At 36.8% G+C, this 26,400-nt stretch overlaps 1 protein-coding gene across 1 annotated transcript in view; it reads left to right on the forward strand.

The window, feature by feature from the left end:
• The window catches only part of GDPD1 (glycerophosphodiester phosphodiesterase domain containing 1), a 52,100-nt gene that overhangs the window by 20,720 nt on the left and 4,980 nt on the right, over positions 1–26,400 (forward strand). The window contains exons 3-7 of the mRNA XM_026517467.3: positions 9,546–9,681; positions 11,925–11,970; positions 17,502–17,620; positions 18,143–18,232; positions 23,399–23,532. Coding sequence (XP_026373252.1) covers positions 9,546–9,681; positions 11,925–11,970; positions 17,502–17,620; positions 18,143–18,232; positions 23,399–23,532 — 525 coding nt within the window. The remainder of the gene's footprint in view (positions 1–9,545; positions 9,682–11,924; positions 11,971–17,501; positions 17,621–18,142; positions 18,233–23,398; positions 23,533–26,400) is intronic.

Consider the following 26,400-nt stretch of genomic DNA (forward strand, 5'->3'; position numbering starts at 1 on the left):
TCCTTGCTCAGCGAGGAGCCTGCTTCTCCCTCTGCCTGCTGCTCCCCTTGCTTGTGCTCTCACTCTCTCTCACCCCACCGACAAATAAATGAATAAAATCTTTAAAAAAAAATAATAATTCAAGCAATCTATGTGAAGTAAAAAATTGGCCAGCTCAAATCTCTAATTCCATTCCCGGAAATACCACTTATTAGAGGTAAGCACTGTGACGATTTGGCCTCTATCTTTCTAGTCTTTTTAATATATGTTTTTAAACTACCCTTCAAGTAAAACATTATTTTTCCAAATTAAACAAAATTATTTATGAACTTTATTTTACATCAGTAGAATCATACCATACCTACTTTTTTCATCCAGATATACTTCAAAAATGCCATTCCAGGGATGCCTGGGTGGCTCAGTCAGTTGAGCATCTGCCTTCAGCTCAGGTCATGATCCCAGAGTCCTGGGATTGAGCCCCACGTCCGGGCTCCTTGCTCAGCGGAAAGCCTGCTTCTCCCTTTGCCTGCTGCTCCCCCTGCTTGTGCGCTCTCTCTCTCTGACAAATAAATAAATAAAACCTTTAAAAAAATGCCATTCCATGTGAATATTTTTTTCTTTTACGTGTAGTACTTACCATGGATATGATCATCACTGATGATCATTTAGGTGCTAGCTGGATAATAATTAAAATTTAAAATGTTAATAGATCTCTAATAGATAAGTGAAACATGGCTTCATTCCACTCATTTAGAAATGTGTTGGATACGTACAATATACCCAACATCATGAACATTAGAAAGTATAGAGCAGGCATAGGCTTTTCCTCTCTAGGAATTTAATCTAGTTGTAGAGACCTGACCTCATATAAAACCACTAGTAAACAATTTAAGTGCATGAGAACATATTGCACAAACATAATTTATCTACTTTTATATCTTCTCACCCTATTCTGCTCACCACAGCTCTTACTCCTTCCATTCTTGAATTTTAAAAAGAAAAAAAAAAAACTTTCTAAAACTTTCTCCCTGCTTCACCCACGTTTACTTTTTCTTCGTCTTGAAATGTCACCCGTGGTGATTAGTGGATAAAGAGCTAGGTGGGCATTTTACATATACAGAGTGTTTTAAACAAACACCTTTGGAGTACCAGCGGTGCAAGGTCCTGTGTCTAGGCGCTAGGAATACAACAGTAAACTAGACATAGTCCACAAACCCTTTGCTTAAAGAACTCCTGTCTCATTGGGCAGGGAGGAGATAAATGGATATATTCAAAACAGCATGGTAAACACTATGACAGAGTAAACGGGGGGTACTATGGGAAGTCCTGGCAATTTAGCAGTATGTAAACTGGTGACGCAATCTAATCTGGGGGGATTGGGGAAGATAACCTGAAGTGGTGGTTTCTAAGCTTAGACCTGAAGGGTGAGTAAGAGTTAGCAGAAAAAGGGAGGAAGAAAAGCTTAAAAAACAAAACAGAACTATTATTGTGTGTATATAATATACATTCCATAAAATGCACTAAGTGTACAGCCCAGTAAATTTTAACATAACGTACATACCTTTGTAACCATCACCCAGATAAAGACATAGAACATGTCTAGCACTCTTGAAAGTTCCTTGTGACCTTTCCCAGTCCACATTACTTGCCCCTAGAGAGCCATTATTCTAATTTCTATTCTGATAAATTGATTTTGCTTATTCCCGATAACATAAATGTAATCATACAGTATTTACACTTTTGTCTCTGGCTTTTCTTTCTTCAGTTTATATCTGTACAATTCACTCATGATGTGTGAAATAATGTTACCTGTTTTTTTAAAGATTTTATTTATTTATTTATTTATTTATTTATTTGAGAGCGAGAAAATGAGAGAGAGAGAGAGAGAGAGCGAGAATGAGCAGGGGGATGGGCAGAGGCAGAGGGAGAAGCAGGCTCCCCACTGAGCAAGGAGCCCAGTGCGGGATGGGACTCTGGGACTCGATCCCAGGACCCTGGGATCATGACCTGAGCTGAAGGCAGATGCTTAACTGACTGAGCCACCAAGTGCACCTGTTATCTGGTTTTTAATAGCCAAATGCATTCATCCCTCTCAGATATATACTTAGCAGAAGTGGAATTGCAAGATCATAGGGTAGATCTGCATTTATACCTTTCAAAGTGATTGTACCAACTGACACTCACACCAGCAATATAGAGTTCCAATCCTCCACTGTATTGCTAATTTGTTGTCAGTCCTTTTAATTTTAGCCATTGTAGTGGATATGTAGTGGTATCTCATTGTGGTTTTGATTTACATTTCCCTGTTGAATTTTGATGTTGAACATCTATTCATGCACTTACTGGCCATTTGGAAATCCTCATCTGTGAAGTGCCTGTTCAAATTTGCATCTGTTATTTTATGGTATATTGTTTTTCTGCAAAAGACATTTCAGGCAAAGAGAGTATTGAAAGAGTGTGGGGCTGTTTGGAGTGTAAGGTACAAGATGGGGAGGAGGTGTAGAGAGCTAATATTATCATCACTGTTTTGCAAATAAGGAAACTGAAGCATAAAGAAGCTAAATAACTTGCCTAAGTAAGTGGCAGAGCCAGTGTCTGTGCTCTTTATCCCCAATTTTATTGAGATATAACTGACAAATTATACTTCAAGTATACAAGATGATGATTTGATATGTGTATACATCGTGAAAGGATTCTCACCGTCAAGGTAATTAACACATCTATCACCTCACATATTTACCCTTTTTTGGGCAGTGTTTGTACTCCTAACCACTGCGATATTCCCTTTATAAAAGTCATAGGATCTTGAATGTGAAAGGGAAACTTAGAGGTCGTCTGATCTAATCCTTTCAATTTTTTTTAATTAAAAATTTTTTATTTTATCATGGTAAAATATATATAACATAAAACTTACCATTTTCACTGTTTTTAAGTGTATAGTTCAGTGTCATTTAAATACATTCATGTTGTTATCTCCAGAACTTTTTCGTCTTTCCATACCAAAACTCTGGACCCATTCAATGATACTTCCCTAAACCCCTTCCCCTCAGCCCCCGGTGACCACCATTCTACTTTCTACTTCTATTAATTTGATTATTTTAGGTACTTTTATATAAGTGGAATCATTAAATATTTTTATTTTTGTTTTTGGCTTTTTTCACCTAGCATAATGTCTTAAAGATTCACTCACTCATATTGTGGCATATATCAAAATTCCCTTCCCCTTTTTTTTAAGATTTTTAAATTTTTAAGTAATCTCTCAACCCAACATGGGCCTTGAACTTACAACCCTGAGATCAAGAATCACATACTCTACCAATCAGGCTCTCCAGAATGCCCTTCCTTTTTAAGGCTAAATAATATTTCTTTGTAGGTATAAACCACATTTTGTTTATCTATTCATTAGTTGATAGACAAGTTGCTTCTGCTTTTGGCTATTATGAATAATGCTTCTATGAACTTGGTTGTGTAAATTTTTCTTTAAGTCCCTTCTTTCAGATCTTTTCTGTGTGTACCTAGAAGTGGAATTGCTGGATCATATGGTAAATTTATGTTTAATTTTCTCAAGGAACTGCCATTTTATATTCCCACCAACAATATATAAGGGTTCCAATATCTCCATATCCTGGCCAATACTTTTTTCTTTTTCTCTTTTCTTCATTTTTTTTTTTAATAATAGCCACCCAAATGGGTGTGAAACAGTGTCTTATTGTGATTTTTTTTTTAAAGTTTGTTTGTTTGATTGTTTTAAATAATCTCAGCACCCAATGTGGGGCTCAAATTTACAACCCCAAGATCAAGAGTTGCACACTCGTCCAGCTGAGCCAGCCAACTGCCCCTGTGATTGTGGTTTTGACTGGATTTCCTTAATGATTAGTGATCTTTCCATGTGCTTATTGGAATGTCTTCTTTGGAGAAACTTCTATTCGAATCCTTTCCTTATTTTTGTTTTTTTTTTGTTTTTTGTTTTTTGTTTTTTGTTTTTTGTTTTTTAAAGAATTTATTTATTTATTTGACAGAGATAGAGACAGCCAGCGAGAGAGGGAACACAAGCAGGGGGAGTGGGAGAGGGAGAAGCAGGCTCATAGCAGAGGAGCCTGATGTGGGACTCGATCCCATAACGCCGGGATCACGCCCTGAGCCGAAGGCAGACGCCTAACCGCCGTGCCACCCAGGCGCCCCTGAATCCTTTCCTTATTTTTGAATCAGGTTATTTTGTTGTTAAGTTTTAGGAGTTCTTTATATACACTGGATATTAATCCTTTATCACATAGATGATTTGCATGTGTTTTCTACCATTCTGTAGGCTACCTTTTTTTTTTTCACTTAAAAAAAATTTAAATTCAATTAATTAACATATGATGTACTGTTAGCTTCAGACATAGAGTTCAGTGATTCATCAGTCTTATATATTACCCAAAGTCCATTACATCACATGCCCTCCTTAATGTCCATCACCCAGTTGCCCAATCCCCCCACCCACTCCCCTCCAGCAACCCTCAGTTTGTTTCCTATGATTAAGAGTCTCTTATGGTTTGTGTGGGCTACTTTTTTACTTTGTTGATTGCATCCCTTGATGCACAAAGGTTTTAATTTTGATGAAGTACAGTTTGTCTTTTTTTTTCTTTTGTTGCCTGTGCTTTTGGTGTCATAGCCAAGAAATCATTGCCAAATCCATGTGGTGAAGTTTTCCCATGTGTTGTCTTCTAAGAGTTTTTTCATTTTAGGTGTTATGGCTAGGTATTTATCAATTTTTAGTTTATTTTTTGATATGGTGTTAGGTAAGGATCCAACTTCATTCTTCTACATGTGGATATCTAGTTTTCCCACCACCATTTGTTGAAAAGACTGCCTTTCCCCCATTGAATTGTTGAAAATCATTTGACAATATATGAGAGAGTTTATTTCTGGACCCTTTATTCTGTTTCATTGATTTACATGTCTGTCTTTATGCCAGCACCATCTTTTTTTTTTAATTCTTATTTTTATTTTTTTTATTATAAGAATATATTTTTTATTATATTATGTTAGTCACCATACAGTACATCCCTGGTTTTTGATGTAAAGTTCGATGATTCATTAGTTGCGTATAACACCCAGTGCACCATGCAATACATGCCCTTCTTACTACCCATCACCAGCCTATCCCATTCCCCCACCCCCTCCCCTCTGAAGCCCTCAGTTTGTTTCTCAGAGTCCATAGTCTCTCATGCTTCATTCCCCCTTTGATTACCCCCCTTTCTTTATCTCTTTCTTCTCCTATCGATCTTCCTAGTTCTTATGCTCCATAGATGAGAGAAACCATATGATAATTGTCTTTCTCTGCTTGACTTATTTCACTTAGCATTATCTCCTCCAGTGCCATCCATGTTGCAGCAAATGTTGAGAAATCGTTCTTTTTGATGGCTGAGTAATATTCCATTGTATATATGGACCACATCTTCTTAATCCAGTCATCTGTTGAAGGGCATCTCAGCTCCTTCCACGATTTAGCTATTGTGGACAATGCTGCTATGAACATTGGGGTGCATACAGCCCTTTTCTTCACTACGTCTGTATCTTTGGGGTAAATACCCAGTAGTGCAATGGCTGGATCATAGGGTAGCTCAATTTTTAACTTTTTAAGAGACCTCCACACTGTTTTCCAGAGTGGCTGTACCAACTTGCATTCCCACCAACAATGTAGGAGAGATCCCCTTTCTCCACATCCTCTCCAACAATTGTTGTTTCTTGCCTTGTCAATTTTTGCCATTCTAATTGGCATAAGGTGGTATCTCAGTGTGGTTTTGATTTGAATTTCCCTGATAGCTAATGATTTTGAACATTTTTTCATGTGTCTGTTAGCCATTTGTATGTCTTCATGTGTCTGTTCATATCTTCTGCCCATTTTATGATTTGTTTATTTGTTTCTTGTGTATTGAGCTTGAGAAGTTCTTTGTAGTTCTTGGATACCAGTCTTTTATCTGTAGTGTCATTTGCAAATATATTCTCCCATTCTGTGGGTTGCCTCTTAGTTTTTTTGACTGTTTCCTTGGCTGTGCAGAAGGTTTTTTTTTTTTTTTTTTTTTAAATGATTTTTTATTATATTATGTTAGTCACCATACAGTACATCCCCGGTTTCCGATGTAAGGCTCGATGATTCATTAGTTGTGTATAACACCCAGTGCACCATGCAATACGTGCCCTCCTTACTACCCATCACCGGTCTATCCCATTCCCCCACCCCCCTCCCCTCTGAAGTCCTCAGTTTGTTTCTCATAGTCCATAGTCTCTCATGTTTCATTCCCCCTTCTGATTAGCCCCCCTTTCTTTATCTCTTTCTTCCCCTACCGATCTTCCTAGTTCTTATGTTCCATAGATGAGAGAAATCATATGATAGTTGTCTTTCTCTGCTTGACTTATTTCACTTAGCATTATCTCCTCCAGTGCTGTCCATGTTGTAGCAAATGTTGAGAACTCATTCTTTCTGATAGCTGAGTAATATTCCATTGTATATATGGACCACAACTTCTTAATCCAGTCATCTGTTGAAGGGCATCTCGGCTCCTTCCACGATTTAGCTATTGTGGACATTGCTGCTATGAACATTGGGGTGCATATGGCCCTTCTTTTCACTACGTCTGTATCTTTGGGGTAAATACCCAGTAGTGCAATGGCTGGATCATAGGGTAGCTCAATTTTTAACTTTTTAAGGGACCTCCACACTGTTTTCCAGAGTGGCTGTACCAACTTGCATTCCCACCAACAATGTAGGAGGGATCCCCTTTCTCCACATCCTCTCCAACAATTGTTGTTTCTTGCCTTGTCTATTTTTGCCATTCTAACTGGCGTAAGGTGGTATCTCAGTGTGGTTTTGATTTGAATTTCCTTGATGGCTAATGATTTTGAACATTTTTTCATGTGTCTGTTAGCCATTTGTATGTCTTCATTGGAAAAGTGTCTGTTCATATCTTCTGCCCATTTTTTGATTTGTTTATTTGTTTCTCGTGTATTGAGTTTGAGAAGTTCTTTGTAGATCTTGGATACCAGTCCTTTATCTGTAGTGTCATTTGCAAATATATTCTCCCATTCTGTGGGTTGCCTCTTAGTTTTTTTGACTGTTTCCTTGGCTGTGCAGAAGGTTTTTATCTTGATGAAGTCCCACAGGTTCATTTTATCTGTTTCTCTTGCCTTTGGAGATGTGTCATGAAAAAGGTTGCTGTGGCTGATGTCATAGAGGTTGCTGCCTATGCTCTCCTCTAGGGTTTTGATGGATTCCTGTCTCACATTGAGGTCTTTCATCCATTTGGAGTTTATCTTTGTGTATGGTGTGAGAGCGTGGTCAAGTTTCATTCTTTTGCATGTAGCTGTCCAATTTTCCCAGCACCATTTATTGAAGAGACTGTCTTTTTTCCACTGGATGTTTTTTTCCTGCTTTATCAAAGATTAGTTGCCCAAAGAGCTGAGGGTCCATTTCTGGGTTCTCTGTTCTGTTCCATTGGTCTATGTGTCTGTTTTTGTGCCAGTACCATTATGCCAGCACCATCTTGCTTTGATTACTGTAGCTTTATAGTAAGTATTGAAATCAGGAAGTGTGAGTCTTCCAACTTTGTTCTTTTTTTTTTTTTTTAAGATTTTATTTATTTATTTAACAGAGAGAGAGAGCACAAGCAGGGGGAGCAGCAGGCAGAAGGAGAAGCAGGCTCCCTGCTGAACAGGTAGCCCAATGAGGGACTCGATCCCAGGACCCTGGGATCATGACCTGAGCTGAAGGCAGACGCTTAAACAACTGAGCGACCCAGACACCCCTGTTCTTCTTTTTCAAAATTGTTTTTACTCTTTGGGTTTCCTTGAGATTTCATATGCATTTTATAGTTTTGTTTTGTTTTGTTTATTTTTATTTTTATTTTTTTAGTAATCTCTACACCCAACATGGGGCTCAAACTCGCAACCCAAAAATCAAGAGTCACATGCTCTTCCAACTGAGCCAGCCAAGTGCCCCTCAGGCATTTTAGGATGGAATTTTCTATTTTTGCACAAAAACATTTTGCAGAATTATTGCGATTTTGATAAGAATTACATTGAATGTATAGATTCATGTATCTTAATAATATTAAGTGTTCTAATCCATGAACATGGGATGTCTTTCCATTTATGTATATCCTGTAATTTCTTTCACCAGTGCTTCATAGTTTTCATTGTACAAGTCTCTTACTTCTGTGGTTAAGTTAATTCCTAAGTTTTTTGTTTTGTTTTGTTTTGGTTTGGTTTTGGTTTTGGTTTTTTTGGGGGGGGAAGAGGCAGAAGGAGAGGGAAAGAGAATTTTTTTTTTTTAAGTTTTATTTATTATTTATTTGAGAGAGAGAGAGTGAGAGAGAGCATGAGAGGGGTGAGGGTCAGAGGGCAAAGCAGACTCCCCACCGAGCAGGGAGCCTGATGCAGGACTCGATCCCATGACTCTGGGACTATGATGTGAGCTGAAGGCTCAACCAACTGAGCCACCCAGGAGCCCTGGAAAGAGAAAATCTTAAGCAGGCTGCATGCCCAACACAGAGCCCGATGTGGGGCTTGATCTCACGACTCTAAGATTATGACCTGAGCCAAAATCAAGAGTCAGACATTTAACTGACTGAGCCATGCAAGCACCCCACTTTTTTATTCTTTTTGATGCTATTATAAACGAATTGTTTTATGATTTCCTTTTCACACATCATTCATTGTTAATGTATAGAAATGTAACTGATTTTTGTGTGTTGATTTTTTTTTTTTTAAGATTTTATTTGAGAGAGAGAGCGTGCACAAGTGGGGGCGTGGGGTGAGGAGCAGAGAGAGAGAGGGAGAAGCTGACTCCCCGCTGAGCAGGGAGCCCAACACAGGGCTCAATCCCAGGACCCCAAGATCATGACATGAGTCAAAGGCAGACGCCCAACTAACTGAGCCACCTAGGCACCCCGGTGTGTTGATTTTTTTATTCTGCAACTTTAGTGAGTTTATTAGTTCTAGCAGTTTTATTTGTGTGTAGATTCTTTAAGATTTCTACATACAAGATCATGTCATCTGTGAACAGAGATAATATTACTTCTTCCTTTCCAATTTGGGTGCCCAACCCCCTTCTTTTCTTGCTTAATTGCTCTAACTGGAATTTCTAATCCTATGTTGAATTAAAGTGACAAAGGCTGGCACCCTTTTCTTGTTCTTTAATCCTATCATTTTATAGATGTGAAGATGTAGGCCTAGAGAAAGGCGTTTACTTGCCCAGAGTTATACAGCAAGTTCATAGCAAAGCAGGAAGTGGCATCCAGACCTTTTTAACTTCTTTCCATTTCCAGTATTCTTCCCATTATATTAGGTTGATAGCAATATGGATAGCTGATTATAGAAAGGGGCAACATGATTCTCTTATTTTGTGTTTACTTTAGAATATGACATCAATAAATCATAATAGATGACAGTGTAGAGAAATTTTAGTGTTATGAGATGTTTTGCTATTTGATTTGTAACTCCTAATTTTTACATCTGATGCATATAATGTAAATTAGGTTTACGTAACTTTCAGAATGTTATTATTCTTCTTTGCATTTCTTCAGTGCAGTTACAATTGGAACTGATATGCTGGAATTGGACTGCCATATCACAAAAGATGAGCAAGTTGTAGTGTCCCATGATGAGAATTTAAAGAGATCAACTGGGGTCAATGTAAACATCTCTGATCTCAAATACTGTGTAAGTAAAAATGCATGATAAACTAATATCTAGTAGATATTAGGGCCTGTAGGATTTTTAAAAGCAACGAATCCCAGACAGTGCTCTAATAAATAGTAAAAAATAAATGATAGTGATTAAATAATGAATGCCAAAGGAAATTATAAAAACCAATCTAACTTCCAGTGAGGATTTATACTCACTTCAGAAATCTGTGGATATATCTTTGGAGACTTATAAGTATTTTAACAAAATTACCAAAGTCTGCAAATGTAAAACTATTGGAGTTCAACTTGCTTGAAGTATTCTACAATATATTTGATTCAGATTAAATATATGAATTAGTTTTAGTCTTCAAGTATAGGAAATCTGATTTTAGTAGTTTACATGCCATTATAGTAAAGACTGACAAATGGATGGAAAATAATGCTTTATTTTACCACCTAAAGAAAACTTCTGTTAACGGGATACAATCTGTATGTGTACCCTGTATGTTTTTTGCCTAGTTGTGATCCTACTGTATATTATATATATTGTGTTTTTGAACACTTTAACGTTATGGCATGATACACATTTTTCCATGCTTTTTTAAAAAAAGATTTATTTATTTTAGAGAGAGAGAGTGAAAGCAGGGGGAGGGGTAGAGGGAGAGAGTGAATCCTCAAGCAGACTCCCTGTGGAGCCCGACGTAGGTCTTGATCCCAGGACCCTGGGATCATAACCTGAGCCAAAACCAAGAACTGAATGTTCAACCAAGTGAGCCACCCACACACCCCTGCTTTTTCTTTTGTTTTTTAAATAGGCTTTAGTTTTTAGAACGGTTAATTGGTTCACAGCAAAACTGAGCAGAAAGTACAGAGTTCCCACATAGCTTCTGACCCTACACAGGTAGTTTCCCATCAACATCCTGCACCAGAGTGGTACATTTGGTACAATCTATGAACCTACACTGACACATCATTATCACCCCAAAATCCATAGTTAGCATTAGGGTTTATTCTTAATGTTGTATGTTCTGTAGGTTTTAACATATGAGGACATGTAGGTTTTAACATATAATGACGTATCAACTATTCCAGTGTCATACATAATAGTTTCACTGCCCTAAGAATCCTCAGTGTTCTGCCTGTTCATCCTTCCTGCCCCCCGGTCCCTGGCAACCACTGATCTTTTTATCGTCTCCATAGTTTTACCTTTTCCAGAATGTCGTATATTTGGAATTGGGTGGTATTTAGCCCTTTCAGATTCCATGCTTATTTTTCATAAACATTTCAAGTGACTGCACTTTCTCCATTGAGTGGATATAGGGTTATTTTTAACTGTTCCTCCTCTGTCGTTGGGCATTGGAATTAGTTCTCAGTTTTCCCCATTAGAGATAACACTGCACTGAACATCTTCATGCATAAAGATGAAGCTTTCGCTATATTTATATGCTTACATAGAGTTTTTAAAAGATATTTAGGAAGGCATATATATAAATATATTTATATTTTCTGAAAGTATCTATATAAAAATAAAAGTTGTCTCTATTTGTAGTATATGTGCTGCCAAAGCAAACACAAATTATTTCTGTTTTTAAAATTATTTCCCTAAATAAACTCTCAGCAGGGAAATTATTGGCTAAAAGATTAGGACTATTTTAGTGTCTTAATATATATTGAAAGTTGTTATTGCCAGCTTGCTTTCTAGAAGTGTTGAAGAGTTCCAAAATCTGGGGCACTGGGCTGGCTCAGCTGGTAGAGCATGCAACTCTTGATCTTCGGGTTATGAGTTCAAGCCCCACGTTGGTCTGAGATTACTTAAAAATAAAGTAAAAATTTCTTTAAAAGTTCTAAAATGTGGTGTTAGAGGAATTCCCATTTTGCTGTACCCTTACCATTATTGGGTATTATAACTATACCAAAAATTTCCTAAATTTTAATTTTAATTAGCATTTATTTGTGAGTTTAAAGATTTTTCTGTATGTTAGTCATTTCTTAAAATTGTCTATTCTTGACACGTGTCTACCGAGATATTTATATATTTATTATTGAGAAAAGGTCCACATTAAATAGTACAGATTTCTTTGCTTGTAACTTGTGAAAGTAAGAAGTTATATGGTTAATTTGCTGTTCAGGATGTTCGGCTAAAGCGTGCCCTACGTAAACGTAGGTAATGGTTTTATTCTTTTATTTTTTGAAGAAGCAAATCTTTGTCTCACTGTAAGACACTAAAATACTTCTAAATTTTTGAGAGCTAACTTTTTTCAATCGTATCTTTTAAAGGAGCTCCCACCTTACCTTGGCAAACTGGATGTCACATTTCAAAGAGGTAATATTTCCCATTTGCAGCTTACATATTTACATTAAAGTGTATTCATTTACACTGAGAATTAGATATACATGTGTGTTTTCTTCTGATAGTAAGTTCCAGCTAAAAGTACTGCCCTCAATACTTACTCTCTCAGACCTACAAATCTGAAATCGTGACCCTGAGATGAAGGCTGGAGATTTAACTGACTCGTTCTATTTAAATTTATGTACAGTTAATTTAAGCCTGAATACTAATTACAAGAAACCCAGATATTATTAGGGCTACTTTGCAATTCTGAAGCTTCAAATTCTAGAGGATTACTATAACTTGTAGTAATAATCCATCACAAGTATATAAGAAGAAAAGAAAAGAAAAGAAAAGAAAAGTAAAGAAAAGACAAGACATTGGAAAGACCCCCTTTCGGATCCTTACTGATTCTGTAACATTTGATTTTATGTCATTTCACTGCTCCCTATCTTAAATTATTAGAGAGAATCCTATTACTCAGATACAACACCCATTTCCTGGTCATTGTCCCTTTGTAATCATCAGCATAGCAGTTTTCTCTCTCTTGAGCGAGTATTTCTCACAAAGGAACATGTTCCTCGGCCCAGCTTGTTGGATTTGTTAGAATGGAACATGTCAGAATGGAAAATACACCAGCTGGAGATACAGGTCCCTGAGCAGGTACAGGGTCCCACACTATCACGATTCAGCCTCATGTTCTGAGTGATTCAGATGTAACTTGGGAAAACTACAAGATGCTACATGTTCTGGTCCTCAGTGTGGCATGGTTTGCATATCGTTAAAACCTTGGTCAAACGTCAAGGATCTAAAGAACTCTAACTGCTCTGTGAACTAGATTTAAAATTGGTCAGTATCATTTCTCCTTGATTGGGAAATTTAAGAAAGCCAAATAAGAATCAGAAAATTGTTTAAATTAGTTATTTCTAAAGGATGTTTAGATCTGAAAATTGTCTGATTTTACTTTCCAGGTAAGTATCATTAAGCTGTGTTGGTTTGCAGAAACATTTTTTTGCATTCTTGTGACTAACAGGATTATACTTGCCAAGCTGTTATATTTGCGCCAATTATGGATTTGTGAAAGTTAAAAACATTTCATAAGTCAAGGTTTTTTTGTTTGTTTTGGGGGGTTTTCGCTTTGTTTTGTTTAATTTTTCCCCTTGTAGAGCGAAGCCAAAGACTCACAAAGATTAAAAGATCCTTTGAGGAAAAAAATGTTTTAATTTTTGTTTTCAGGTTTTATACCTTCCTTCCTTTTTTTTTAAGTTTTTATTTATATACCTTTGTCATAAAGTCATAAAACTTTTGAATATGCAGTGACCTTTGAGACCATATAATTCTATCTCCTCCTGTTTTAGATATGGAAAATAAGGCCTAAAGATGTAAATTAACTTGATTAAGGTCATACAACAAATAAATGACAGAGCTAGGACTAGAAACTAGGTCTCCTTCTAACCAGGCCAGTGTTCAGCTGCACTATGCTGCCTCTCCATCTGAAGAGTTTCTCTCTCCCTCTCTCTCTCTTTTTTTTTAATTAACTAGGTTCCTTGCCCAACATGGGGCTTGAACCCACAACCCTGAGATCAAGAGTCATATGCTCTACTGACTGAGCCAGCCAGGTGCCCCTAAAGAGTCTCTTCAAATGCCTTACTAGTAGCAATGCCATGTACTCTCAAGTTTTAGACACCTATAAAAGTAATTAATTTTTGTTCATATCGCATTCAGTTTATCACAATTAAGACTCTGCCTCAGATATGAAGTTTACTGCATTTGAAATAGGCTAATATATGGTCCTGTAAAAGCTCGACTCAGATTAGGCAGATAGTTGTTCTTTTTTTTTTTTTTTTTTTTTTGGTCCTATTCCCCTGCTCAGAACTGTTGCTTACTTTTCTTTAAATACTGGAGAGAGAGAGCGAGAGAGAGACAGACTACCAACTCTCAGAGGAATACAGATTTTAGGCCTCTTGCTTTCTTTGTGATTCACAATTTTACTGAAGAAGTAATTTTTTTAAGGTGCTTTGATGTGTCACAGGCTACATTAAAAAATAAATATAAAGAAAATATAAAAATGTAAAAAAAATAAAAATGTGTTAACCAAAGGGTTTGTTATTATCTATCTTGAGTACTTGAAAGTAGCCTTTTTTCATGAAAAATACATAATTTGGATAATCTAGAGTTGGCCAGAATAATCAGTTTTAAAGTTCTAGCACGTTTATAGAGGCTACTTCATTCATTCCATCACCCAGCACATCTTACAGCATACTCCTTGCCTATCCCTCTTGTTTTCCTCTCTCTCTCTTTGTAGTATTTCCCTGGTGGTTATCTTCTGCCCTGAAAAATACTGGGGACAGACTTCTCTCTCCAGCTCATTTTCTACCTTCTATGCTGGCTGAAGCATCTAATGTAAATATCTTCACATCACTTTAGCATGCGTTTTTTTTTTTCTTAGTTATTAACATAACTTTAATTTCCTTGTTCCTCCCACTATTAGATGCAATATTATTCTTACTGTATAACATTCCAAAGTTAGTTTTATCTGTTTGACTTTTTTCTAAGTTGATCCTTGCAAACATCTTACGTTGGTGTAACAATTGCCCATGGCCATTTTTTTGACTGCCAAATTAATTTTTCCACACTTAACAAGCTAACAAAATGTTTACTTAACTAAAACAGCTCTGTTTAAATGGAGTGTAGTGATAGAGATGTTCTGTATTTGCACTATCAGTTATAATAGCCAATGACCACATGTGACTGCTGAACACTTAAAATGTGGCTAGTCCACCTCAGGGACTGAATTTTTAGTTTTATTTAATTTTAATTTAAATAGTCCTATGTGGCTAGTGGCGAGTCATTCCGTGGTTCTGCTTCTCCTGGGTCTTACCTTCTTTCAGTGTAGATCTGTTTTGTCCTTGTGGCAGGGAACATGATCACTGACAACTCATTCATATCCCGCCTGCACATTGACCCAAGATTAAAAAAGCAATCTGCCCTTTGAACTTCAAGGGCAAGTTCTAGAGAAAGACACTGATTGGCCCAGCATGGGTCATGCGTCCATCCTTGAGATATTCACTGTGGACAAAGAAATAGGCTATTAGAATAGACCAGACCTAGGTCATATGCTTGCCCATGAGAATAAAGGGGGAGTGGGTCCTGTTTCTGAGAGCCCAAACAGAACAACGGGAATAAAGGTGATGCAGTTTTCCAAGGGAAGGAGGGGTGCTAGGTAGGTAAAAAGCCAAATTCTTATATATTAACATAATTTTTTTAGTTCAATTCGGTAGTCTACAATAAGTCTAAACTTAGTTATAAGTGCTAGAAATCCATCTCAAGATAGTTCAAAAGAAATTTTTTTTAAGAATTTTTTTTTTTTTTTTTAAGAATTTGGTTCTCTTAACTAAAAAGCCTAGAGGTTCTATGCCTTCAGATGTGACTAATTTCAGTTGCTCAACTAGTAATTAGTCTCTATCTCGGTTTCTTGGTCTGGTCTCATTTATGTTAGCTTTGTTCTCAAGCACACCTTCAAGACATGAAGGTGGACTCTGACAACATCAAAAGTACACGATGTACTCAGCTGAGGACTTCAGGAGACCTCTCTTCATGTTCACAGTGTTACTCTTAAGGTCCATGTGCTCTCTTGGTGGCCAGGGAGACAGAGCCAAAGGATTGAGAGTCTGTCAAAATGATCCAGAGCCCCATCTGAATTACAAGGAGTAGTAAAAAGGCAATAGGAATGGAATACGGAACAGATAAAACAGTAACACATTTTTCCTTTTTTTTTCTCATTTGCATGCTGCCTCTTCATATGAGCCTTTAGTATAAATAATTTTTTGACATGGGTTTAATTTACTTTGTTGACACGCTTTGTACAATGAAGATGAAATAAAGGATCGGTTACTGTTTTGTTATTCACGTAGTAGTGGGATTGAAGTTTCAGGTGGAAGGGGAAATTTTATGATACTTACATAGCATGCATAGTATACTCTGTAAATGACTCAAGGCAAAAGAGATTAGGGAAGGAATAAAGAAAATAACTCTCAGGAAAGGTAAAAAATGATTAAAAATCCTATTCTAATTTTTTTGTGACTCAGTTTTCTTTGAGTAGCTGCATTGATAGAATTCTTTTAACACATTCCTGAATTAGCATGTATTTCCCTTGCCTGAACATACATATTCTCTATCTCTGAACATTTCAATGGTGATATCATAGCAAAACTTTCCAAACAACCTCACTATCCACTAGTAGAGTATAGGGGATTTTTCCCCCCTTATACCCTCTAGGTTCTCACCAAGGATCTGTAACAAAAGAGAGATTAACAAGAGAAGAACAAAATGAGTTTATTAATATATTTTATCGTGGGAGAAACTCAGGGAGGAGTAACTCAAAGGTTGGCTAGAACTTGAGTTTATACAGCATCTTTAAAAAATCCAGTACCTTTTCAGAGAATTGACAAGACAAATAAAAAGGATTTTGAGTTTCTAGGGTAGCAAATCATGGGAAGATAAATATATGGGTGAATAGGAAGATAAAGGCCAGTCATTAGTTGGTTATGCATAGTTCTGTGGTGCTGATAAGGGTCTAAAGTGGTTGATGATTTACGTTTTGTCCAAATTTAAGTCTTTCTAGCCAGATGGGAAAGACAGAGCGCTTTTCTTGTATCTGCTTCAACTCAGTTGCCTTCAGTTCAAAATCATCCTTACGCCAAAGTGGCATATTTTGGAATGGCAAACTCTGTTACCTTTCTGGGGGAATGCTTAATTTAAATAATTAAATTGTTGCATAGCTAATTAATGGAGCATTTTAAAACCATTTAAAATAATAATTATAGAATAAGATTGGTGGGTTATAATAATGTCAGTGTCATGGTTATAATATTGTACTATGGTTTTACAACAGGTTATCTTCAGGGGATCTGGGTAAAAGGCGCACTAATCTCTATTTTTCTTACAACTCCAAATGAATCTATAGTTTTTCATAAAACTTTTAAAGTCATAATTCTAAATTATAAATATATATTTTTAAAAGATTTTATTTATTACTTTGACAGAGAGAGAGACAGCCAGCGAGAGAGGGAACACAAGCAGGGGGAGTGGGAGAGGAAGAAGCAGGCTCTCAATGGAGGAGCCTGATGCGAGGCTCGATCCCGTAAGGCCAGGATCACGCCCTGAGCCGAAGGCAGACGCTTAACGACTGCACCACTCAGGCGCCTCTAAATTATAAATGTATTAACATGCAATATTTATTTTGTACGTACGTAAAAAGGTCAGGTTAAGATCTGTAGGTACACTATAAGTCTATTAAATTATGCATAGGAAAAAAGTAAAGAACGTATACTAAATGGTCGCAATGGTTATATCTAAATTGTTGGATTTTAGATGACTTTCTTTTTCTTCTTCTTTTCATCATTTTGTAAATGTCCTATATAAAAACATACTATTGTGAAAACAATACTTTTATTTTTTTCCTTAATCATCGAAAAAGTGAAAGTTATCTTTTAAAAATACCTTTAAAAATCTTGCTTTCTCAGCTTGCCAATGTGAAGGAAAAGATAACCGAATTCCATTACTGAAGGAAGTTTTTGAGGCCTTCCCTAACACTCCCATTAACATCGATATCAAAGTCAACAACAATGTGCTGATAAAGAAGGTACGTGAGGCGTTGCCTCTTCTGGGTGTGTTGCATCGGATTTCACATTAAAATAAGGCTAGATAGAGTAGGTGACTTCATAGACTGATAAGGTTCAAGGAAATGTGATACTCCAGGGATCAGTATTGTTTTAAGTAATGTCCTGCTAGAAGAAATCATTTAACTGCCGGAAGACCTATTTTCAGAGTAAGCTGTCCTGTCCCAGTCGTGGATAAAAGCGAGCTCCTGTGAGCCAATTGTTCTGGCATCGATATAATTAACTTCTTCAAATTTACTTGCTTCCTTTGTAATTCGTTTATATCAAATGACTAAACAGTTACATTCCATTAGATAAATCATAGAATGGTAAAATGTAAGTAATTGCTTATATTTTATAAAATAATGTGAATTCAGATGTTGTTTCTTCCTGAAGTTCATTTTATTCACTGGCAGAAGGTCAGTTGTAATCTGTTTTTGAAGTGAAGTAACGTAGGTGGATTTACCAATAGGCACAGGCATAAACTTTTGCATTTTTACGCATAGGTTTCAGAGTTGGTGAAGCAGTACAGGCGAGAACACATAACTGTGTGGGGTAACGCCAGTTACGAAATTGTAGAAAAGTGCTACAGAGAGGTAAGCTTCGGAAATGATAGAGAATGACCTTCCTTGCTGTTGTTGTGTATCTATAAATGTTATCACAGTAACAATCTTTAAAAGTATCTTATTTCCAAGCCTCGCTACAAAGACAGATGGTCTGGGTGGAAGCACCTAATGAGAGGTTTACTAATAGAGGTAATGGATTTAATAGAAATAATGTGCTTGGGCTGGCTCACAGAATTCTTATTTTCACATGCTAATATAAGTTGTTTGCCAACATTTTATTATGTACTTTATGAAACAAATATGATTCCTGTCTTTTAATGTCTGTTTTTTGTTACGTTATTGAAATTTGTGTGTAATTTTAAATTGAGGAAAGGATTTAATCCTTCAACTCTACAGTTTAAGCTTCTTTGTTCCCTACCTCCCAAATAGAATTCATCAAATTAAGCCAGGATCATACTTATCAGGTGGTCTATAAAAGTAGGGCCATCTACCCACTGACATTTTTCTGTTTGAAGAAAATATATCTATAAAAAGTTAATTTGATATATTTTGACATGGTATGCTAAGCCTCTATAAGCAAGTTTAGCTATATACTATCCCTGTTATAAGTATAGCTTATGTACTACAGCAAGTATAGCTAGGAGAATATGAAATTAAAAATGTTAAAAAACCTTGAGCATTAAAGACTCTCTCTTCAGAATACAAGTGGTAGTGCAGAAGAAATACTGTGACACAAATAGCAATTCAAAATACAAAGATTTCTTTTGGGAAGGCCTTCCTTCCTAGCAAAGAAGGCGAAAATATAGATCCAGAATTGGCACCGTTATAATTAAAAGTACAATTGAAACCCTCATTAAGGCAAGTAAGTTTTATTTATGTGCCACAGGCTGTCTGAGATTCCAAGGTAGCTTGTGTCCAAAAGGAGAAAACAGAGTGATCATTGGGATGAATGGCTTCAGATTGCTAAGAATTAGTGCTAAGTCTTTTCTGTAACTAATCATTGTCGGATGGTATTTTCACAAGTCATTAAAAGTGCCCGTACTGGAGGCCTCACGACCTGCTGGTTGTTTTACATCATCCAAATGTTTAAAAAAAAATAAAAAATAGTGATAACGGCAAATGCTGGACAAGATGAGGAGAAGCTGGATCTCTCCTACATTGCCAGTGGGAATGTAAAATGGTACAGCCACTCTCTTCATCGGTTGGGTAGTTTCTTATAAACTAAACATACACTTACCATATTAACCAGCAGTCTCACTCTTGGGACATTTATCTCAGAAAAATGAAAACTTATGCACATAAAAACCTGTATATGAATGTTTATAGCAGCTTTATTTATTATAGTAAAATACTGGAAACCAACCAAAATGCCCTTCAGTGGGTAGATGTCTGAAAACTGACATATCCACATGATAATACTATTCAGCCATGAAAGGAAATGAACTACTGATACCTTTAATAACCTGGGCTGTCCTAATCCTCAAAGACATTTTACTTAGAGAAAAAAATAAACCTCAGAAGCTTACATACTGGAATCTCTATCTTGAACACCTGAAACTAACACCATATGTTAATTAACTGGAATTTTAAAAAAAAATTTTAAACAAAGAAACAAAAAACAAAAACAAAACAAAAAGGTTACATACTGTATGATTCCCTTTATGTAACATTCTCAAAACTATACACATGAAGAGCAGATAAGTGGCTGCCAGGGGCAGAGACTGGGGGTTGGGTAGAGAGTGGGGGCAAATACAACAAAGAGGTAGCAGGAGGGAGTTCTTATGTGTGATGGAATTGTTCTGTATCTTGATTGTGGTGGTGGTTACATGAATTGATACACTGTTAAAACTGCACTAAACCAGGGTGCCTGGGGTGGCTCAGTTGGTTAAGCATTTGCAGTTGGTTGGCTCAGGACATGATCTTGGGGTTCTGGGATCGAGCCCCGTATCTATCTCTCTGCTCAGCAGGGAGTCTAGTTCTCCTTCTGTGCTCCTTCCCTCGTTCTCTTTCAAATAAGCAAATAAAATCTTTTTTTTTTTAAAAGCTTTTATTTATTTATTTGACAGAGATAGAGACAGCCAGCGAGAGAGGGAACACAAGCAGGGGGAGTGGGAGAGGAAGAAGCAGGCTCATAGCAGAGGATCCTGATGTGGGGCTCGATCCCACAACGCCGGGATCACGCCCTGAGCCGAAGGCAGAAGCTTAACTGCTGTGCCACCCAGGTGCCCCGCAAATAAAATCTTAAAAAAATTAAAAAAATAAAAACCACACTAAACCAAACACATGCACAAATGAATGCAAAATTTTTAAAAGTGGTGAAAACTAAATAAGGTCTATAGTCTGATTAACAGTGATATGCCAGGCCAGGAGGGAGAAGGAAGGAAGGAAGGAAGGAAGGAAGGAAGGAAGGAAGGAAGGAGAGAAGGAAAGAAAGAAAGAAGGAAGGAAAGAAAGAAAGAAAGAAAGAAAGAAAGAAAGAAAGAAAGAAAAGAAAGGAAAGAAAGGAAAGAAAGAAAATAAAACAAAAAACCCCAGTGATAGACCCGTGTCAAGTCCTGGTTTTGATACTGTACTACAGTTACATCAAATGTTACCATTTGGGAAAGCTAGGTTAAGGGTACATGGGACTCTGTTTTTACAACTTCTTGTGAATCTATTGTTTCAAAATAATAAGTCCACTTTTGACCCAGAATCACAGAACTTTTCCCTTGATTCACATATTTTTCTCGAAGCCTGTGGCTTTCTGTCATTTTAGAATTTAAAAACTCCAAAACGTCCTGCAGTAATTTTTGAACATCATAGTAAAAATGTCTCAATCATATTTGTTCTTCACATTATGAACATGCCATATAATTAAGTCATGCATATTTTTTTTAAAGATTTTATTTATTTATTTGACAGAGATAGAGACAGCCAGCGAGACAGGGAACACAAGCAGGGGGAGTGGAAGAGGAAGAAGCAGGCTCATAGCGGAGGAGCCTGATGTGGGGCTCTATCCCAGATGGGATCACGCCCTGAGCCGAAGGCAGATGCTTAATGACTGCGCCACCCAGGCGCCCCTAAGTCATGCATCTTTCACAATTCTTAAAGTATGATTTATAAGAATTCTGCATTAGCCCTTTAATTCCCAAATGCTTGAAACTAAAAATATAAAAACAAAAGAAGAATGGGGCACACCGTGGGGAGGGGAAAACATGTGGCCCTCAGTCCCACAAAATGACTTTTAATTCGTTCTTACTTAATGCAGTTCTTAAGCTTGGCTGTATGTTGGAATCACCTGAAAAGTCTCAAAAAAAAAAAAAAATACTAATGCCTGGGTCCCATTCCATAAATTCTGTTTATTTTATTCAAGTATAATTGAAACACGATTGGTATTAGTGACTCCACAAATCTATACATTATGCTGTGCTCCCAAGTGTAGCTACCATCGGTCACCATGCAATACCATTGCAGTACTATTTACTGTATTCCCTACGCTGCATCTTTTATCCCCATGACCTGTTCATGCCGTAATTGGAAGCCTGTATCTCTCACTCCCCTTCTCCCATGCCCCTACTCCCCTCCCCTCGGAGAACCATCAGTCTGTTCTCTGTATTTATGGGTCTGTTTCTGCTTTTTGTTTGTTTTTTCGTTTTGTGTTCTAGATGCCACATATAAGGGCAATCATATGGTATTTGTCTTTCTCTGTCTGACTTAATTTCATTAGCATCATACCCTCTCTCAGTCCATCCATGTTGCAAATGGCAAGATTTCCAGATGTTCTAATTTAGAAGCTACAGAGTGGCCCCAGCTGTTATGTCAGTGGTGGGCAGGCATACCAGACCCCGCCCTCTCCCACCCCGGGCAGCCTGGCATGGCTTTCCAGAAGTACCAGTTATTGTTTTTAGTTCTCTGGGTCCAAAGTTGTGTAAGTTTTGGGGGTCGGCCCCAACCCTGTTTTTCCCGTGAGCTCTGTTATTCTTAGTGCATGAATTTGCAGAAATCAAGTTTTTCAGGGACTCATACAATGTCCACCTGTACGAGAAACACCTGTATATAAATAAGCCTAAAATGTTACAAAGCATCATGTGAACACAGGGGCAAAAGAATCCTCAAACTAACTTACTCTTTTTTTTTTTTTTAAATAAAGAAGTGGGTAATTTAGAGGTAATATTTAAAATAAATTACTTTTCTGCATGACTTTTTCAATATATTACTTTTGTATAGAAAAAAATCAACTTCAGGATTCGTGGATGGCTCAGGCGGTTGAGTGTCTGCCTTCCGCTCAGGTCATGATCCCAGGGTCCTGGGATCGAGTCCTCCATCGGGCTCCCTGCTCAGCAGGGAATCTGCTTCTCCCTCTGCCCCCCTCTCCTGCTTGTGATCTCTCTCTCTCATGCTCTCTCTCTCAAATAAGTAAATAAGATCTTTAAAAAAAATCAACTTTACCATAGTTTCTGTTTGTTTTAAAGACAAATATAGGAGGGGCTAGGGGGATGGGGATATGAGGGGCCGTTTACTGAGCACAGAATTTCAGTTTTACAAGATGAAAAGAGTTCGTATATGAATAGGAAGTTTGCATTCTAAGGGTTTTGGGATCTTGAACACATTTTACGATAGAAATCTAAAATGGTGGCTAGATTCTTGGACTAGCTTACGAAATCCTATTTATATTTGATGCAAAATGTAGTTGAAAGATGACATATTTGCAACAGTGTTTATATTTTATCTATAGGTATATCAATATCATATCCTGCTTAACTAATATATAACTATATCTACTGATAGGAACACCTGTATTTCTATATATGGATATATATGAATAAATATAGATCTTTAGTTACATATTTTTTGAATGGGAGTCGAGGTTACTGAATATTTCATTTCTTCATTTCTTTATCTATTCCATTAGGTTCAGTACTTTTACTCTCTAGCAATAAGCACTATCACCAACAGACAGAAGTGGTGTTGCAAGCAGAGAACAGGGAATAGAGAAATTTGAGTATCATCAATTAACAGCATAGGGCTCCACGACGATCCTGACCCACTTGGCAAGGACTAGCCCTTTTTAAGTGTGGTGGGTTTGGAGATGGATATTGATAATCCAAGGAGTACATTTAACAAGTGTCCAGATGGTCTTGGAAATTTTGAGGATGTGAAAGAATCCTCTTTATTTGAGCAGTTGTAAAGTAACATGATATTGCTTGTGTCTTTTAGAATTCAGATATTCCTATACTCTTCAGTCTACAACGTGTTCTGCTCATTCTTGGCCTTTTCTTCACTGGCCTCTTGCCCTTTGTGCCCATTCGAGAACAGTTTTTTGAAATCCCAATGCCTTCTATCATACTGAAGTAAGTGGTTACTCTGTTTTCATCAGTTATTATCATAGGGGGACTAAGATCAAGGCTCATTAATATCAATATAAATGACAAAGAACAGATTGCTATAGGGGTGCCTGGCTGGCTCAGTCAGTAGAGCATGTGACTCTTGATCTTGGGGTTGTAAGTTTGAGCCCCACGTTGGGGATTTAAAAATAAAATCTTAAAAAAAAAAGAAAAAGTATAGATTGCTAGATATTTACATGTTGGATTAACTGACCTGTATTAATGCTTTTTGATATAATTAAGACGCATTTTTGTAAAATGAATAATATAGGATTATAAGTATCTCATCTGGACCCATTTCAGGTAACATGACTTTCTGTGCCTGTGTACTCAGAAGTCAGGTACAAAGAATTGAACTTAACTGTTGAAGCTTAATAATTCTTTTATTCTAACATGTAATAGCAATTGCCCTCCAACTTCCCTAACTTATTTATACCTCATCACAATATGCAGCTGAAATTCCACTAAACTCCAAATTCTCGGGGCACCTGGCTGGCTCAGTCAGAAGAGCATGCGACTCTTGATCTCAGGGTTGTGAGTTCAAGCCCCATGTTGGGCCTAGAGATTACTTAAAAAAAAAAAAAATTTAAATTAAATGTGATCTCACCTGCATGGAAACTTTTTTCATCCCCAAACAGAACTTTAAAAGATCAAGCTGAACGTTAGTGCAGCAGTCATTAGGAAATATTGGTAAGAGAAACAATTTGGTCGGTACCCTTGTATTCAGCATTTATGTTTCACGCTTGTTTTCCAATTTGAGTTTCTTCGTGATGAGCATGTTTATTTTATCTATTCCCAATTATATTTATGGACAGTCTTTGTAGCTATTTCTCAGACAAAACAGAAATCACTTCTTGCCTACAAAGAAACCATTTTCATTTGCTGGATTAAAATGATTCCTGACCATTTATTCCTAAAAAGTACTTAGGCTTCCTCTGGCTTGGCATGGACTGTTGTCCTCTCTAGCTTATCTCCATGTGTTCCTTTTAGAAGCAGGTATTACTGAAATACAGACAAATGAACAAACATCATAGAATTAATCTTTTCTCTAAAAAGTAATTGTGGATTAAGACAAGGTAGTATATTCTGTGTGTTTTATTTTATTTTTTTTTAATGGATGACAGTGGGTACTTCCTAAGACAGCATATAATTTGTTTAACCAGGTAATTAGTGTTTGAGATACTAAATCCCTGAGATTCCAGAAGTTGCAACCCATACTTCCCACCTAGGCTACAGTTAGGGAAAAGAGGATTTTATTTAGAGAGCTAATAAAAACTGAATTCAGAGAGAAAGAAAAAAAAAGAATTTAAATGTGGAGACTCAGAATTATTCCTATAGACAGGAGGAATTAGAAAGAAAACAAGAAGTGAAGAGCCAGGGGGAATGGAAATCACTGAGTGCTGTTAAACGTAGAAGCTGAGAAGTTTTTGTAGTAGAGAGGCTAACCAGAGATTTGCTATGGGTACAACCCAAAGTTAAATGGCACGGGTAGCTGTGCTGCTCCAGGCACCTGAGGAAATTGAAGAAGAAACTCAGCATAGGTCCAAAGGTCATATATAGAAAAGGTAATTAAAAAGAACAGGGCCTAGGTTCAATATTTGCAAATCAAACAATGTGCTACATCACATTAATAAAAGAAAGGATAAGAACCATATGATCATTTCAATAGATGCAAAAAGCACAAGACAAAGTACAACATTTATACATAATAAAAACCCTCAACTTAATAAAGGCCATATATGAAAAACCCATAGTAATGTCATCCTAAATGGGGAAAAACTGAGAGCTTTTTCCTCTATAGTCAGGAACAAGACAGGGATATCCACTCTCACCAGTTTTATTCAACATAGTATTAGAAGTCCTAGCCACAGCAATCAGACAACAAAAGGAAATAAAAGGCATCCAAATAGGCAAGGAAGAAGTAAAACTTTCACTATTTGCAGATGACACGATACCATATGTAGAAAACCCAAAAGACTCCAGCAAAAAACTGCCAGAACTGATAAACAAATTCAGCAAAGTCACAGTATACAAAATCAATGTACAGAAATCTGCTGCATTTCTATAAACCAATAATGAAGCAGAAAGAGAAATTAAGGAATCACTCCCATTTATAATTGTACCAAAAACAGTAAGATACCTAGGATAAATCTAACCAGAGAAGTGAAAGACCTGTACGCTGAAAAGAAATTGAAGATGACACAAAGAAACGGAAAGACATTCCATGCTCATGGATTGGATGAACAAATATTGTTAAAATGTCTATACTACCCAAAGCAATCTACACGTTTAATGCAATCCATATCAAAATACCACCAGCATTTTTCACAGAGCTAGAATGAACAATCCTAAAATTTGTATGGAACCACAGAAGACCCCAAATAGCTAAAGCAATCTTGAAAAAGAAAAACACAGCTGGAGGCATCACAATTCTGAACTTCAAGTTATATTATAAAGTTGTAGTCATCGGAACAGTACTGGCACAAAAATAGACACACAGATTAATGGAACAGAATAGAAAATCCAGAAATGAACCTACAATTATATGTCAATGAATGTTTGACAAAGCAAGAAAGAATATCCAATAGGAAAAAGATTGTCTCTTCAACAAATGGTGTTGGGAAAACTGGACAGCAACATGCAAAAGGATGAAACCGGACCACTTTCTTACACCATACACAAAAATAAATTCAAAATGCATTACAGACCTAAATGTGAGACCTGAAACCATAAAAATCCTAGGAGAGAACATAAACGGTGACTTCTTTGACATCAGCCATAGCAAATTCTTTCTAGATATGTCTCCTGAAGCAAGGGAAACAAAATCAAAAATAC

Source organism: Ursus arctos, unplaced genomic scaffold (assembly GCF_023065955.2).
Source record: "Ursus arctos isolate Adak ecotype North America unplaced genomic scaffold, UrsArc2.0 scaffold_24, whole genome shotgun sequence".
NCBI classification, from domain to species: Eukaryota; Metazoa; Chordata; class Mammalia; order Carnivora; family Ursidae; genus Ursus; species Ursus arctos.